Source organism: Cariama cristata, unplaced genomic scaffold (genome assembly GCF_000690535.1).
Source record: "Cariama cristata isolate BGI_N322 unplaced genomic scaffold, ASM69053v1 scaffold21332, whole genome shotgun sequence".
Classification (NCBI taxonomy): domain Eukaryota; kingdom Metazoa; phylum Chordata; class Aves; order Cariamiformes; family Cariamidae; genus Cariama; species Cariama cristata.
In genome coordinates this window covers 665-19,406 of record NW_009604782.1, presented here as the reverse complement: position 1 = coordinate 19,406, position 18,742 = coordinate 665, and the positions used below count along the sequence as shown (strand labels likewise).

The 18,742-nt window shown below is 40.4% G+C and overlaps 1 protein-coding gene across 1 annotated transcript in view; it reads right to left on the bottom strand.

Moving 5' to 3' along the window:
- LRP8 (low density lipoprotein receptor-related protein 8, apolipoprotein e receptor) overlaps positions 1-16,667 on the bottom strand; it is a gene marked incomplete at its 5' end in the record, with an annotated part of 43,923 nt that extends 27,256 nt beyond the window's left edge. Inside the window, one exon of the mRNA XM_009695749.1 lies at positions 16,539-16,667. Coding sequence (XP_009694051.1) covers positions 16,539-16,667 — 129 coding nt within the window. The remainder of the gene's footprint in view (positions 1-16,538) is intronic.
- Positions 16,668-18,742: the final 2,075 nt, after the last annotated feature.

Below are 18,742 nucleotides of genomic sequence, written 5' to 3'. Positions count from 1 at the left end.
ATATACAAATAAATTACAATAAACTTTTTTTTCTTTGCACTCGGGAGTCTTTTTGTCTTCAAGAAGCAGAACTATCTACTGTCATATCTGCAGAGCCCCTGTTCAGATGGTACTGATCGCTGCAATGGCAAGTGCATCTGGAAAGCAGCAGAATCTCTGTAAAGGAGTTGTCATATCCCAGCTTTCAGGCAACAACAGGAACCCAGTGGTATTCTACTGAAATATTACATCTGTTTTATACCTGGGAATGAAACTCTATTTATCTAGCAATTAAGAACACGTTTACTTGTACACAGATATTTATTTACATTCTAGCTTGCAAACTTGCTGGGCTCTGTCTGTTAACCTAAGCAGCCTGTAGTTTTGTATCAGTGTGTGACAATATATATGCTTCTCCCTTCCTGCTCGGTGCCCATTTAGTCCCAGGTTTTCCAGATGTTACTGTGTCCACCAGAGTAGCAATCTGCCTAATTAGAAGAAAAAGAGGTTTGTCTTCCTTGGTGCAATACTACCATGCACTGGCTATGACCCAAGCTCCAACAGGGATAAATGATAAAGAGAATCGCAGCTGCACACTGGTGTGTGCCCAACTTGACACCAATAATTAAATGCAACAGAGTGTGGTCACCAAAGGCGCACCTAGTGTTAAGACACCAAAAGTACCACCTCGTGCAGGCAGGTTGCTCAGGCTCCTTCTGTACTCGGTAGTGTATTTTGGATATAGAGAGATGTCCTCAACAGGCAACTTCCTGCCACTTACCTTGGGATAAGAACTGTCCCTTGGGGGGCTAATATTTCTCCTCTCCAAACAGAGGGAACTGAGATCAGACAACTAATATTAGGAGATGACTCCTTCTCATATGGACCTAAAATATGAGCACAGTCTGGTGGAGAAACATCTAAAAACCCCCCGTTTAACTTCCTGCCACTTACCTTGGGATAAGAACTGTCCCTTGGGGGGCTAATATTTCTCCTCTCCAAACAGAGGGAACTGAGATCAGACAACTAATATTAGGAGATGAATCCTTCTCATATGGACCTAAAATATGAGCAGTCTGGTGGAGAAACATCTAAAAAACCCCCGTTTTGCATGGCAGAATTCAGACAATTAAAATGCTCCAGTTTTCACCCAAATTCTGCTCTTTTTCTTCATTAAGCATACTTTTCTATCGTTATCCCATAACTAGAAATAAAATAATCTGTTAACCTTACTGATCAGTACACAGCTGTATAACCTAACACTCTCTTCAGATGATGCATAATATGGAACTGCCAAGTGGAAATTTAAGGTAACAGTTATAATCTTCCAATCTATTTAAAAAAGGAAGTGAGAAACAGGAATATTTCTAGGGCTATGTACATTTTCTGTAACAGACCAAGGCTGAGAAGAAGAAACTGCTTTTCTGGCATTATTTTGATGAATTTCAGAAGTAGATCAGTAAGCAAAATTTTGCATACTCCTTTGATTCCTAATTTTTGGGCAAGGTTGTAATGATCTGCACGCTCCAAATGTGCATTAATTTCCTTTCCCCCAACTGCAATGAGTCCATCTTTTTCCCCTCGTTATTTTCCTGGTCCCACCTCCACCCCTCCTTCTGTCTGTACGCATTTCTCTTCAGAAATCTGCTGCATTGGCAAATTAGCGACTGACAAACATATGTGTGGGATACAGACAATGGAAGTCTGCACAAAACCTCCTCCTCTGCACCTACAAATCCCAGTACAGATACAAAATTACTGATAATTGCAGCCAGAAAATAGAAGCAGTTCAGCTTTTGTAACCTCTCATGAGGACTTTCTCAGTGAAGCTTGTGAATTACTAGCTAGAAAAATCGCATGGTCATGATTATTTTATTTCTTTTTAAAAATTAAAGTTAGTGTGATGACAGCACTGGAGACTACAAGTTCTCCCTCCACTGAACAAGCCCAGCAGCCTGGCTGGTGCTAACTCCCCCGTCCTACCACCGCAGTCCTTAGGTGGAGATCAATCTCCGCAACTCATTCGCACAGCTAAAGCCAGGGGCAGCGGCACCAGCACTGACAGGGCATCACCTGCACTGGGACAAGGCCTAGGAGGCAGGAGAGCAGCTCCTTGTGCTCAGGTCTTCCTGCCTGCAATTACAGCAGCCATGTGCTGCTGGGACAACCACTAAGACTGAAGGGCTGCTACCACTGTGCCATGAGGCGGCCGCCGCTGGACAGCCACCAGAGCTGTCACTGGGGCCACTGCAGTGCGTGCACTAGCAAGCCAGTGGCAGTGCCAAATGGGAGCACACGGTCCCTCACTACAGAAGGCTGCTCTAGGCACCTCCTGGTAAACTCAAGAAATAAAAATGCCTTTTTCTTAATTTACAGACCTGATGATCATCTTCAGGCCAGCTCAAATGGGACAGTTCCTTCTGGGTCACACATGTCTCTAGCAGAGACCTCCGTCTCCACGTGCAGCTGGCTCTCCTGCTGGCCACGGGAAGGCAGATAACGTCCCAATATACTCTCACCCTTCCATTATCCTCTCTGACAGCTAAAATCCGTAAGGCATGCCAGGATAAAGCAAAGGCTGCAGCTTCCAGCCACTCAGGGGCTTGCTCTGCCACAAACAGGCAACAGAGGAGAAAAGCTGCTTACGTCCCTCTGCACCTAGGCAAGAGCCAGCACGCTCCTGCTCTTCGGGGTCCCTGCTGCATGGTTTGAAGAACCTAGTAAAGAGCAGCAGTACAAATTATCTTACGTAGCACCTGGAGAGACAGGGCTGGGGAAGTAAAGTCTCAGGAACAGTTTACTTCACATCTCCTTTCATAAATCTGTCAGGGTACCTAGGTAGTCCCATCACTACAGCATTTCACTGCCTCCAGAGTATTTCAATAGAAACTGTGTGAATAGTAATTAAATGATCACTAGGGTACTTTTACTTTGACTTGAGCAATTTTTTTGAATTCTCTGATTTTTCTCCTTGTCCTATTGTAAGCTTATTTGTGCAAAACAAAGGAAACAAATATTAGCTTGCTTTCCTTAGTGCCAAAGAAATTATAAATGTCATACTCTAAGTTGCAAAACCTACTTCAAATATTAAGTGATCCCAGCAGAAATCTTGGAAATGTTTGTCAAGAAGTGCTTAACCAACAAGATTCAAAGCAGTAAACAAGCATAATTACAAAAGCAGTTTTGTAGAGTACTGTAATCCGTGTTAAGATTCTTCACAGTTTTAGGAAGCAAAATATCACATCTAAATGATAGTGTACATGTGCTTTGGCCTATAGACAATATATACCAGAGGTGTTCTGCATTAATTTCTGCCTTGTATACATGCCAATACATGGAGCACAACTATCACAGTTTTTCCTCACAGCTTCCAGCTGCAGTCTTGTCACATCTCTTGAGGAGAGTGGAGCAGAAGCACTCTTTGGGTAGAGGAAGTTAAAAAAAAAAAAAAAAGAAAAGAAAAAGAGGAGAGAGATTGCAGTTGTGGAGTTAGTGTTTCAGTACCGGCTGGTTCTCGTTTGCCTGGAGCCAGGATTTAACCGGAGGCTTTAGTGAGTGGTCTGGTGCAGCAGGGACAATCTTAGCTCAGGCACTGCACTAAAAAATTAAGCTAATTCTATCACATGCTTTTTAAGTGCTTACAGAGAAAAGTAGAACGCTCTAAAGATACAGGGCACTCTTTGAGAACTGTAATTTCAAAAATATATATTTGTACATAACAACATTTCTACAACGGACACCTCTACCAAGCATGGAACTTCAAATCTGGATAAAACTCAAAATATAAAATAAACAGGATAGCCATCATTAATAGGAGCTGGGAATTATGTACAATGGACTATAACTGCTGCCACTGCTAATCTTTAATTAAAGATTTTCTAGCTTTTCAGTAAGAGTCAGATATTTAATTCATCTCTCTCCTCCAAAAAAGTCAGTTCCACTTGAAATTACATGAATGGCTTAAAGAAAGATAATTATTTGGTAAAAGTTGTGGTAAAGCAGATAACAGCAATTACTGATGCTGAAGACAAGAAAATAAGATGAGTTATTACACTGCATTTTTCTGACACCCTCCCCAAAGCAACTTAAAAAAAAGCGTGGGTCAAAATTTGTTTGCTTAAATCTGATAATGGATCTTCTAAAGAAGGCAAAGGATGATTTGCGCATACTAACATCTGCATTAGGGAGGGAGAGATCTGCTGTTGATTTATCACCGCTTCAACACTGCCAGGAGGCTGGTGGACTTCAGAAACTCTCCTAAGCTGTGAGGTTTAGGATCTGAGCAGGAGTGGAACGCCTGAGCTCCATCTGCCCAGGTATTCAGCGTGAAGTGCAAACCCAGCTACCACAGCCCACATAAATTAATCTCTGAGCTGGATCATAGATAAGGAGGTCACAGAGTCCAGACAGGCTAAATTAAGTTGGAACTCCCAGGCCAGTTACCAATGCTATCATCATGTTAGTTTTATTTAATTAGTATTTATTTTCAGGCTTAAATGTAACTAAATTATTTGTTTTGTCTGCAGACAATTGGTGTGCTTACCAAATATCTGAGTATTTCATACAGATCTTCGGTCAAACACCAGTCTTTAAAGCATGGATTCATGCCTAGAAGGACAAGGTTCCCAGGGAAAGCTGCCCTCCAGGAAGGACAGCAAGAAAGATGGAGGTAAATGAAGATGACCTTGAAGAGCATTGCTCTGAAAAAATGACAGGCCTCCCATGGAGGGAATAATGCAGCTGAATTGCAGTCTCACTACTAACAGTGGCTGTTGCTATGGTGATTGATATCGAAAAGCCCATATAGATGAAGACTGCAGAAGGAATAGTAATTCTTGATATTGTTCAAATCACTAATGTAGCTAAGGAGCCATCTCATGCACTCTTGCAAATGAATATTTGCATGCGCTCACTGCCTTTACCACACTGCTCCCCTCAAACACAAATGAGTTATTTTTCCATTCTCTGCAGCAGTATTTGCATAGTATTAGTTAATTATAATGGAGCAACCAGATGCCAAAGCCCCTGCTGATAAATAATAGTTGGTTCAAAAATGTATTTACTGATGTAGAATATATTTCCTGAGACTCATATATTCATTCAAAGTGATTTAATTTTCTGAAAATAGAATTAATTATGACCCCACAGTTTATGGAGAGAAGTAGCTTACATACAAAAAGTATGCACACTCTGAATTTCTTCCCTGTCTTTAATCTTACTTATGTGCAACAAGGTTGCTAACTCATACTTGCAGTCTCCTCAATTTCACTTCATACCAGAAAAGTGTTAGGAAGTTTATCACAGGTTCTTTTGGTTAAATGACTGAAACTGGCCTCAAAATAAGAAAAAGCAAGTCCAGTGTAGAGGGTTTAGAGGTAAAATAAAGCAGCCTGGGAAAAAAAAAGATGGTCAGAATGCCCAAGGTTGATACTGTGCTGCTTTGTGCTAAAATCCAAGATACCCCATGAGGATCTTGTGGGGATAAAGACATTATTATTATTCTTTTATATTTTGTTTGAAATATCATCAGCTGAATCAGACTGGAGATGTTTGGTACTCGCCAAAATTTAAACGCAAAAAAAATATGCTGGGATGTGTTTAGTGGGTTTCATTTCTGACTTTGAAAATTGGAACCTGTACAGGACAAGCTCACTCCTAGTCCCACAGACACGACTTGCTTATTAAAATGGCAATTTTACAAATTACACCAATTTGGCAAATCCCTTGGAAACATCTGACAATATCCATGAAACTAACAGCTGCTCTAACGTTATCACACAAAATTCTGTATTTCTGAGGAATATATAAATGTTCTTCCAGCACTCAGAACAGAGCACTACTGAACAGGGCCTTGATCCTGTAGAGTACACACAAAACCCACATTACTGCATATGCAGACCTCTTGGATTCACAGCAGGACTCCCTGTGGTTATGAGGATTGCCTGCACAGAACTTTCTGCATGACCAGGAGTTAATTTTGCCATTGCAGACACTTTGCCAGGAAAAGCCTACTCCATAGATCTCACCTTACATCTATCGGGCAGACTGCCACTCCGTGCTCATTTGCTAGTACAGAGACGTGAACTGCCTTGTTATACCTGCCTGTTTTCTCCAATGCTTTCTGGTTTCATATGTTCAGCTCAGGAGAGAGATTTCATCAGGATCTTAAAAGCTACACTTTAGTCACATTGGCAAATGATGGCACAAATTGTTTTATTCTCAGAAAATGTGCAAGTTCCATGTTTTTTTCTGACTGGGAAAGGCAAAGAATTCAAACCCGCATGTGTTGGTCCACAGCTATGTCGCTGGCCTGCCACTTCCTCCTTAGCCACACATTCCCAAGCACAGGGACGGCACCAGTTTAACCAGCTGGGAAACCGACTGTTCCACCAGAATCAACCAAGTCTTTTACACTGTATAACTAAGAAGGGAATCCTGAGGGTCTGTAACAATCTACAATACTTTATTGAATGCAGATAAGAAACAAGGGAGCAGCAACTGACATTACAAAGCTACATGTACTGCTAACACTTGTGCAGCTACTCACACGTCATGAAAACTATGCACACCTCAAAAGCACTCATAGAGAAAGAAAAAAATCATAATTCTTAGGTAAAATTCTTCGCTGATTGAATCACTGCACAGGCCTATCTGTGAAAAACAAAGCAAACCAAAGCCACATTAGCCACCCTCAGGATACGTTTCTGAACCAATGGACCAAACATGTAAAGAAGAGAGAAGAGCCTGGCTTCAACACGATAATCTGACAGCTACAGCAGCCAAGGACTCACAGGTTTTAACTCAGCTGAGTAATGAGGGACAAAGCAGTGCTCACCTTGCATGCAATGAGGTCACTCCCCCATAAAATCTCCACTTCCACTAACTTACTTTGCTTGATGGGAATTCTCTGTAAGAGGAGACAGTTCTTATTGCAGTTTGTTTCACTATTAGACTTAAATATTCTTTGCATTTACGGCACTATTAACTCTTCTGGACCACAAACAAAACAAGGAAACACTGAAAGTTGTCGTATCTCACCCCCTCAGTTTACCCCTCTCTCATATTTCTCTAGGAAAAGCCATCCAAAGTGAGTTTGAATGTAGGTTCAGTAACAGTTAAAAAGATGCTTTTGAAATGAAACAGTTTGCAAGGCAACTGATCTGAAGGGAAGAGTACCTTAAAATAGAAGCATCGAGGATACAATGGGACAATTCACAGAACTCAGTGTAGTCAGATTCAAAGTCATGAATATAAGCTCACACTATATTGACCAAGTCTATAAAGACAAGACCACTGTGGTGGTTTTGGGAGGGGCAGAGATTGACAGATTTTTCAGGAAACAACCAGCCCCTAATTATTTTCAGTTATGTGATATTAGAATCATAGAATGGTTTCATTAGAAAGGACCTTAAGGATCATCTAGTTCCAACCCCCCAGCCATGGGCAGGGACATGTTCCACTAGACCAGGTTGCACAGCTATTATTTGATGTAAACAACATACCCACATAATGTACCCACAATTCCACAAAAGAATGGCAATCATTTTTAGAAAAAATGTCTTAGATTTTCTATTCAAATGGAAAAATTAAGCAGTGAGTGACTCTTGCTGCAATTAGAAGTGTAAGAGTCGTGTGCTAACTGCGCTCACTGTAATAGTAGCAAGATTTCTATAGCATTAGGATTTGCCTTTCAGTTTCTACAGCTTTGAAATAGCTTTGCTGGATTTGGGTTGAGATGAAGAATCAATTGTACAACATGAGCAATTATTTTAAACTTGTTAGAAAAAAGAAGTGTATTGAAGTGTATTTTATTGTGAGCTAAACCTTCCTAGTTATATTTTATCAAATAAACAAATCTATTTGCAAAATATAAGCAAAGTTAATCCAACCATTGTATCTCCCTCTGTTAAAAGTAGTGTATTTCAGTCACTAAGATAAAACAACATCTGAAAGTTATCCATTAACATGACTCATAAACCAGCTTTTTTTTGGCTTTTGCATCAAACATTACGCGGACCTCTCCTGCGTAGGACTGTACAGAGTTCATGCTAACTGATTTTGATTCAGTCTTCAGATCATATGCTCAGGAAGTGCAACTGTGAAGCACTCGTTAATTAATGTAACGCATACATACCCATGGCCACTGAAGGATGGAACTCCTACCCACGTATCTGCCATCGTAACACGATTGTTGGCACTGACAGCTACAGCAGATTTCCCTTAATAAAACTAAACAGATTCTTGCTTTTTGGATGAATAGGCTCAGAATTATAGCTTCATTCTTATGAAGAAAGCACTTCAGGGACATGAAGTACAATCACATTTGGCAATAAGAGATGCAATTTCTTAGCTATTTCAACCCCAAGAGCTCTAACTGTTGAAAGACAGACTGCCCAGAAGATAAATATAACTAGAGGCTAATTTTTGCTCCTCTGACACTATGACACGTGAGATTGGAAAGAAAAATCAGAGACAACTTCTCCAGCTAAAGTACAGAAAGAGTAGCTGGACAAAGCTTTTGTGTGTGCACAGGTAACATGCAGTCCAGCAGTATTAGCCTTCCATTTTAATTATCCACAAATATTTGTATAAAACCAGTTCTTTCATACCACTCTTCCACAACTCTGTGAAAAATTATCATTTGGGGTGTGTAGGACTTGTGTGTCTGTGAGAGGGTGCTTGCAGTGTGTTCTTTGCATCCACTCTTTTTTCCTAGCCTACCCTTCAAGGAAACATTGTAAAAGTACCAAAACCTAAATTGTCTTGTTTGCATTTGTGTTTTCATCTATTATGCTTTAAAGGATAAATTATTCATGGAACTTACCAATATAGACAATTTATCTGTAACTGAGAGATCGGCACAGAGCAAAGGTGAGAGGCTACCAGCAAAGCCTGCCTTCATGAGCAAGGCACCACTCAGTACTGGGAAACTCCGTCTGAAGAACATTACATGTGCCTGCTCATTTTTAAACCTAAGCTCAAGAGACAGCAGTAGGGAAAACAAAGCCATTTTGCCCTAACCTTCTGAAGGTAGAGCTCTGGTACAGCTTAGCCAATGGCTTTAGGGTTTAATTCTTGACTTACGCAATGACTATCTTACCTCTAACTTAAGTTCATGCAGTATTTTACATTTAATTACAACAAGCATCCAATATATTAAAAATGCAACTACCTTAATTTTTCCTGTATGAGTGCAATTAAAGGTAACTACCAATCTCATTTTTTTGGCCGTTTTGTTCTGAAGGAACTCAAGACAAATATGATTACAGGCTGAGATTTTTCCTAAATAACAATGGGGATTTTTCTGCAATTACTACTGCTTTTGAAGGAGCTCTAATACTTTAAGCAGTGATAAAGTGGCAGCTGTACATGTTTAATTTCTGAGAGCCAGGGCATAATGCACAAGCATTAATCCCTCCAGCTGTCCAGTAATTAAACATCATGTAAAGCCCAGAGGATATCATTGCTGTGCTACCTTATCTTATTTATGGAGGACTTTCATTTGTTAAATCTATAGTCATTTTCTTTTGATTCTTGGAAATAATTGTAGATTCCTCTACCATGGCAAGTGTACTCAAGTTACAGCTACCTTCTATAAAACGATGGGAATTTCAAGCTGGCCATGACTCTTTTCATCACATGCTGAAATAATCATGAATAGTGATAGTAGATAAGTATTTCCTCTACATGCATGAATGCAGTACTACGGGCTTTAACCCATTAAAAATGCTGGGTTTCTCAGGCAGAATATATGGCAAAATCTCATCCTTTGAGTTTGATTTCCCTCTGAGCTGACTGAGGAACAGTACATTACTGTGCACCTAGCCTGTTAATGAAGGTAATGAACAGAATTTGTAATTTTGATGAAAGCACATATTAATCAGGCTGCAAAGGAAGATAAAATCAGTGCTACATTATCACCAAGTAAAAAGCTTGGTAGCTCTCAGTAGGATCTGCGGAGATTTGGAAAGAACAGAATCAGTATGGTCAAATCCCCATAGGTAGCACTGGAAGTGTGACTCAGATGCAAAATACAGGTACCTTATACTGCAGGAAAAAGAAAATGATGGTGAGACGACATGATGCTCCTTATTGCTACAGGACAATGATAAAAGATGATAAACCAATTTAACTGTCAACAGAAAGGTCACTTCATGTGAGCAAAGGTGCAGGAGCAGTGTGGAGGAAGGTGGCTTTAAATCAGCTTTGTAATTTCCCCACTTCAGCTGGCTCAGCACCAGGTGGATCTGCTAGAGGGATCAGACCAGCTTTAGTCTGCTTTAAATTCTGCCTTCTGCCAATAGTTCTCAGGTGATGTGAGGACTATCGAGCAGGGCATTGGAAAGAGGTGACTGAAAGTTTTCTGCACTTGGACCTTTCAAGAAAAGGACCCCTCACTTCTAGGCACTGCTCCTTTTTATGGAGAATCACACATGTGCCTGGAGCTTTGCCAGGAAAGAGCAAGTGAAAAGCTCCTGCCCTGAGGATCTTGTAAGTGATATATATACCATAGAAATGTGAAGGTTGTGAGCTACCATGGCAAGGACAGGTGGCTTACAGCTGAGTAAGACTGTGCTTACTGTTGTTTCCCTTATTAATTAAAAAAACTTAACCCAGTTTGTTCACATTTAATCTGGCATATTGTATTATAGAGCTGAAAATCTAGAACTAATTCTGAGATACACGGTCAGCAACGAAAAGCCGGAAGACCAGGGTCCAAAAGGAGATACTCTCAGTAGTGAGGCTGTCACTGTCATGAGACTCCTGCAGGAATTCCTGGCTCTCACCCTTGGACAACTTTCTGAGATCAGTATAAGTATGTCTGTTACCTGCACAAGTTCCCATGGATCGCTGTCTCTGTACTACAGTTAAGCAGAATAAATCATGGTATGGGAAAATAGCTTATTATGCTATTAATATATCAATGAACACATCATTTCACTGACTATTAGGAAGGGGGAAAATTGTATGCTTCCAATTCCTCATCTGCAAGATACAATTTCCATACTTGGTGCAAGAAGTGGCCTCGGTGAGAACCAGTAACACGATCAGAAGAGATGGGGCCAGAGCCTTGCTCTCTCTGTTCAGCATCCCAGAGTCCTGTCAGGAGGAACAAGGGATGTGTGCATAAAAGGATTCAAGCCCATTTCAGCTGTTACAGGATGGCAGCTCTTCTGTTCTAAAGCCATGCTGAAACACTCTCTGTATTCCTGAGCATCTGACAAAACACTGGTTAGTATCTCTCTTAGCAGAGATTTAACAAGTTCTGCAGTAGTTAGCAAAGTCCAGACTGACCCCAAGTTGTGATGCTTTAATTATAGTCTCTCATATTTAATTTCTCTTTTCAGTCTCAGTAAATGTACTCCTAAGCTTGTCCAATCAATTGTGACAAAGGTTAGGTACACTGGGAGCAGAAAATCTCAACCAGGGAAATAAGAAAGAGGATGCCAGCACCTCCAAGCCAGCAAACTCAAGACTGCTCTTACATTATTAACTGTTGATGTCCATTTTAGAGGTCTAAACCTGACCTATGACTACAACACACTTAGTATTGTAAAGACACAAATTATTTCTGCTGCAAAGAAATGAAAAATACGTGTTTTTTTTTTTCATATACTCTTTTATTTTAAAAAGGCAGATATTTGCATTTTCAAAAATTGTGCACTGGAAGTTAGCAGTGGACTTAAAACCTACCTGCTGGAAATAAATTATTTAGGCAGACAGGCACTTACATGCAAGGATTAATACCTGCAATTAATCCTGGGTGCAATTACAGCCTGTGCAGATACTAATCTGGATCCCTAATCACTGGTGCTTTATCCACTGCAGGTTAAATAATTCACAGCTTTCACTGCTTCCTTGGGAAGTTCTTCCACAGGGTGAAAATCACACCATTTTTCCTCCTTGTTCATGGATGAACAACAACAACAAAGACAATAAAGTGCCTTACCATCCATTGACAATGACTTCCAAGCAGGTCAGCGCCTGGACTGCTGACGAAAGTAACTGCTTTCCTAATACTGGTACCAGACCAAGCCTAACAAGCCAACAAAGGCTGGTTTACGCATCTCTGTGGAAGTTTTTATTTTAATGGATTTCACCTATCAAGTTGTTGTTTCTCACTCCAGACATGGCAAACAGGACCCTTATTCCAGATGAATACAGTCTGCTTTGCTTACTCCTAAGGCTAGCTCTCTATAGGGCTGGATTGTACAGGGCGAGATGAGGATCTGGAAATATTTGACCTATCCATTGTTTGAGATGATGCTTTTTTTTTTTAAGAGCATACCTGCACGCAGTCCAGAGCTTGCTAACTGCAGCTAACCCTTTGTCTAAAAGGGGTTACACAAGGACAGCATACAAGACAGCAAATTCTCTCCTTCCTTGAAGGAAAGATATTCTGAGCACTGCTGTGATAAACCTTTTTCAGATCACAGTGTGCCAATCGAAACAGCAAGTCTTCAAGAGTGACCAAAAGCAAATTAAGAGGGATGCAGAGCACCAGTTTGTCTTCATTCATGCAAGATGATGCACCAAGGACGTGGCTGATACAAAGCACAAAGGAGAACCCAACCCAAACAGAAGATTCTCTTATTCATATTCTATACTTTTGCCTTCAAATTTCTGAACAGCAGCTTTCTCTCTCCAGCTGGCCATGTCAGTGTCTACACTGACTAAGCTGGGTAAATTTCACATCGATTCAAAAAGCAATTACATAATTCTGAGAAGAAAAATCCATCAAGAAAAGCAAGTTGTTGGAGGCCAGAAGCAGACACAGGACGAAGAACCTTAATACACTGGCATTGTTCTTACAGTTTTGGATGTTCTACTATCCAGAATTATTGTTTTCCTCTCCCATACCCTCCTGCAGTAGATCCTCCCTTAACTTGGACGGTGAACATTGCACTTGCACAGCCCCAGCACAACCAAGCCCTGCTCCTGTATCTGGATACCATCACAATATTGTCAGTGGCACAAATTACCAATGCAGAAATGCAGGCTCAAGCAATCTTCATAAACTCCATATTAAGTCCTTTTGAAAAATTATAATACTAAAAGCCAGTTATTCCTATCAAGAAATAGGAGTATCCGTGGTTAAAGTATGTTTAAAATATCACATTAGCTTGAAGTAACAGCTTTATTAACATGGATTTAGAAAGAGCTTCGGCTTTCTCTTCTGGACTCCCTCACTCCCGATATCTTCAGGTCATCTTCCACTTGTTCATTGCACATGCAGGCTCTCACCATTGAAATTATCCTCAGCACAAAAAAACTCCCTTCCAAACATTTATCCAGAAAGATGTGTCATTTATAGACAAGTTGGTCAGCAATGTGAGAGGTGCAGCCTTAGCTATGACAAGGTGCCCTGCTCCAAGGGGCTGCAGGTGACAGTCAGTGCTGAAGCGTCTTTCAAAATGAGAACAAAAACATGAGTGCAGAAGTTAAAAAAAAAAAGAAAAGGTCTGAACCTAGCAACACACCTTTTTTTTTTTTTTTGTCAGGATACTGTGTGCTGCTGAGATAAATGAAAATGGATAAAGGAGGATTCTAAACGGAGAAGAAATGGGAATGTTAACAGAGTATCAGTGGATAGGCTTAGTGAGGTTTATCAGATTTGGATAAAAGAGAGGATAGCTATCAATCCTCCACAAGCTCTCAGAGTTTAAACGGCTAACACATTTGTTCTCATCCATGAGGAGAACACCTTAATTTGACAACCAACCTCACCGAAAACGCTCCCACTACAGCCATTCAGCAGTGCCTCCTATTTCCTTCTCAAAGTGAGTTTAATGCCTCTGAAAGGTGCTGAGTCGACAGATCTTAGGACCGAAAGCTTTTGATGTTTGCACCCACCCAGGAAGCTCCAGGTTTGCCTGTCAGTGCCTTTCTGCCTGGTCCTCTTGCCAGAGAACAGCCCATCCCACATTCAGACTCAGCAGCAACCCCTCGGCAGAGATTGCCAATGTGCACCCACCGAGGTGGCAGCCTACGTGGGGACAACACTCAGTCATAAGGAATGAAATGAAAATCACAAATTCATTTTACATGAGTTACCCAGCAACCATCAGAAGATGGTAATTTGTCCTTGGATTAAATTTCCATTTTAAGAACCTGCATGTGCACTAAAAACATGGAAGATAAGCAAGACTAGAGGTGCTGAAACATCCAGAAGAGAAACACTCAGCTATTTCTAATTCCATAAATAGCATCATTATGCTGAAATCATGTGGCATTCAGAACATATTTACATTCATTTTGGGGGTTACCTAGAGCCTTGAAAAAAAGAAGTTCAAAGCAATTTCAAGTAAGCTTTTATTATAAATAAAAGATTCCAGGAGACGACAACTACTAGTGCAAGCGGCAGCAGGATTAAATTAGCGGAGGCAGCCAGTAGTGTAAAAATTGTTCTAATTTCACTAACTCATATTGGGAAAAGAATAATTTTTTGAAGAGCAGTTACAATTATCTTCTGAACTTGTCTCTAATTCAAGCCTCCCATTCAAAGGGAAAAATAAAAGCATATGCTATAGAGAGAACACTAAGAGTTTCATACAGAAAACAAACAAAAGACATTTGAAAACTGCCAAAACATCACTAGCTTAAAGGACACAGGACCAGGGGTCTAAGCACATCACCAACTTAACACATCATAATAACTTATTACTTAGGAATTGTCCATGCACACGCACTTAATTCCACATGAAACAGCAGGCAAGGTAAGGCAACCTATGCCTTTTCCTTGCGAGCCACACAAGCTCAGCACAAGCACAGTAACCTGTCACCGTTACCCCTGGCCCTCTGAGTCCTGTCCAATATGGAATGGAGGTGCTTTGAAATACTTTTGTCTAATCTGTAGTTAACTGAATTAGTGAGTCACATTGAACCTTCACACTGAGCTTCACACATAACAAACCACATGCTGGGTTTCGTTAGCAAAAGTAAGGCCAGCAGGTTAAGGGAAGTGGTTATTCTCCCCTAGCTGGTACTTGTTAGGTTGTATCTGAAATACTACATTCAGTTTTGTGCCACCTGACAGCAGAGGAAAGGCATTCACGACCTGGAGAGGGTCCAGTGGAAGTCCAACAAGATGGTTATGGTGCTAGAGCACATGATATACAAAGAGGGGCTGAGGAAAATGGGTTTGGTTAACCTGGAGAAGGTTAGAGGGAGATCTTCTTGCAATTTTCCAGTATCTAAAGAGCTGATACAGCAAAGCTGGAGGTCAACTCTTCCCAGAAGTACACAGCAAAAAGTGAAGAGGCAATGGGCACAAGTTGTGACAAAGGAAAAATACTTTTACAATGAGTGGCTCAACACTGGAGCAGCTTGCTCAGACAGTAAAATCTTTGGTAAGATTTTGTTTGATAAAGCTGACTGCAAAGAAATAGATTTATCCACAGTGTTTTACTCAGAGCTACAAAATGTTCACATAAAACATTTCATTACACAACTTCAGTTAAAAGATGTAACGTGGATTATGAACTGGCTAGGTATTAGAGCCCAAAATTCAGTTTTCAAATGAAGAAACACCAATTTGTGCTTGCATGTAATCATTCAACCCATTCACCAGTAATCTGGAAGTAAAAATAACATTGCTGATATCACGTGCAACACCAGAAATATTGACGGATAGGTGAATAACTACACAGAATATCAGATAGCTTCTTAATAGCCTGGGATTTTCTGCACACAAAGAATTAAATAACAACAAACAGAGTTATATAAGAACAGTGTTAGAAAGGTGATTTTACTTCTGCACAGACTGGTAAGACTGATATTCCCTAAGTTCTGGTGGTCTGTATAAAAACAAAGTTGGAAAATCAGCTGGGATGGCAAAGGGAGCCACAAAAATGAGTCAAGCATTCATCCAAAAGAAAATACTTGACAACAAGAAGCATACAGAACTAAATATGTTTAGTCTATCAAAAAGGCAGTTTTAGAAATGGCTTGATTACATAGTGTAGGAGTTTTCACAGAGGGAAAACACCATTAAAGAGCTCTTTCATTCAGCAGAGAAAGGCTACATAAAAGGCAATGGCCATTTAGGGACTGAATTTAAAACAGTTACAGTAAATAGTGTATCATTCTCTCTCTGTCCAGTGAAACCAACAAGCTATTAATAAAGAAATGTCCAGGCCTATCTCCTATATTCCAGCAGAAGCTAGCCTCAGTTTACGGGGCTATGCTCTGAAGGAGGAAGGACACAGCAGTAAGCTGCTGAGCTATGACAGAGGAAGATTTGACATAGTTATTTAACTCCTTACCACATCATCTGCGTATTAACCCTGGTAATCATGTTCCAAACTGACTAACTGTATTCTGCTACAGTAGTAAAAGAACACTTAATTCTCCACAGAGTTCACTTTATATTCTCCAGCCAGCTCCAACTGGAGAATCCTTCTTTCCTCTCTCTTTTTCTAAAATTCACTACTTAGCACTACAAATGTAGAGTGAATGAATTTATCGGCAGTAAAAGTCATGCAATTTGTAATAGTCACTCTAGGGCTTTTATAGTTCTAGAGTAATACTTTAATCCATATACAACATCTCTAACTCACCAGGAGTGCAACCAGCCTCATCAACACCACTTTCACAATCCTTCTGTCCATCACATCTCCAGGATGACGGGATACATTTGTTGCTTAAGTCTCCACAGCTAATTTTTTCAGATGGACATACTTGCTTGGCTGGAAGAATAAAACAAAGAAAAAAACCAAAACAAGTTAAACATAATTCTAGACATTACTAACATTGTCTACACTTTTAAAATTACTTTTATTTCGTATGGCTAAATCCTGAGACATATTGTAATGAAATCCCAAGTCAACACTGATTTTGAGGTATGGCTGCTTATCATGTCCTGTGTGATCTCTTTTGGGAAACACACAATACTGACATATTGTAATGAAATCCCAAGTCAACACTGATTTTGAGGTATGGCTGCTTATCATGTCCTGTGTGTGTTTCCCAAAAGAGATCACAATACTTTTACATGGGACAAAAAAAAGGAAAATAAAAAAGCACCACTGTTTATCTCAACAAAATCCCAGAAACCTAACTTTAAACTCAAAGGAATTACGGGAGAGGAACAGAAGTCAGATTCATATGCAACTTCTCCTACCCAGCATACCCTTGCAGGCAAGCTCTTGCTTGTGGCCATCCCAGTGACCCTGAGTTGCAACAAACAGTACACAGGGCCCCTGGCTCTTTACACACTCTTGGGGCCTGGTGGCCCTTTCCCACCTTCTTCTTGCCATCTCAGGCTGTGCATGGGATAGAAGTACCCAGCTTTGTGCTGCCACTTTCCTCTCTGCATCATGCCGCTGCCTCTTCAATTGGGTCTCCTTGCACAGGCTTCCCCAGAAACAAGGACCTTCCAGTCCTTCCAGCCTGTGCCTGACCCAGCCAATCCCTTCCAGGAACGTAACTGTACAGGAACATGCAAATAAAACAAATACCGCCCCTCACTCTTATTTTCAAGCTTAACTCGACCAAAATGAACTGACAGAGTTGCTTCAATAGATCAACCAGGATTTCAACTAAGAGCCTAAGGCTGGTTGTTAAGAAGGACTGCAATACTCAGTGGTAGCAATGCTCCACGCAGCACCAGCACTGCCTGTTTGCGACTGCCTCAAACCCCCAATACACCGTGTTTTTGCTATTAAAACACTAGTACCCTGCACACAGCAGCAGCAGTACTGTACAAACTACTCTAAAAATACTACCTCAAATTAAGTCAGGAAAAATGAATTACCTAATTTTAGTATAACGATTTACTCATATGTTTGGTATTGCAAGGCAATTTCTAAATTTTATGACTTAGGCAGATTATGGTCAGTAAACGCGGGGAAAAAGTGGCAAGCACAAGCATGAACTCATACGTGTTAAACAAACTTAACTGTAACTGCCTAAATTAAAGGTGACTGTGATCCAAAACATGGAGACACAAGAAGACCCACAGAAGCAAAACCCCCAGAACATGGAAGAATATAACTATGAAAAAAAAAGAATCTGCCAAATTTATCTGGAACCAAGTAAGCTGTGAAGCTCGTTCTCTTATAACTATTTTGCACTGCCAAAACTCCTTTTTGTTCTCATACTAGTGTAAAGAGCACAGATCTACATTTATTGTGACAAGGCTGCTCGAATGCATAATGTTCCACAGTTTAAACAATTGTTTAATATTCTGGAATCATCATCCAGTTTGGCAGGATTTGCTTATTAAACAGACCAATTTCTCTCTTTAAAAAAATTACATGTTTTCAAACAGTTCTTCCATTGATATTAATGATCATAACTCTATATATAGCTGCAGGTCTACTGAAAAGGGAAGAACCTAAATTCTGAATTAAAACTTTCACATTACCCTGCCCTGGTAAAGGTATTTATGCAGATCCAATCAGCTTCCCAAGTGCTGAGCAAAAGAGGATGAAAATTATACCTCTCCCTTTCCACCTGCACAAGGTGGCTGTAGAGGGACATCTTACAGCCCCAAAGCATCAATCAGTCACTTAGAAGGCAGTGCCATTTAATCCCAGGATTTCTCCATCTTAGCACCTTGAAGTGGTCTAAGAAGCAGTTTCTAGCAGCTGTGGGCAACCAATATATCAAGAAAAATTAGGTCCTGCCACAGACAGACAGTTAATAACAGATGTAATGAAGTTTTATAACCCTGAGGCAAGGCAGTATTTTTGTTGAAATTTGCTCATTGCATACCTAAATAACATTTATGAATGTTGCATGATCTACAGAGTGGGGGGGG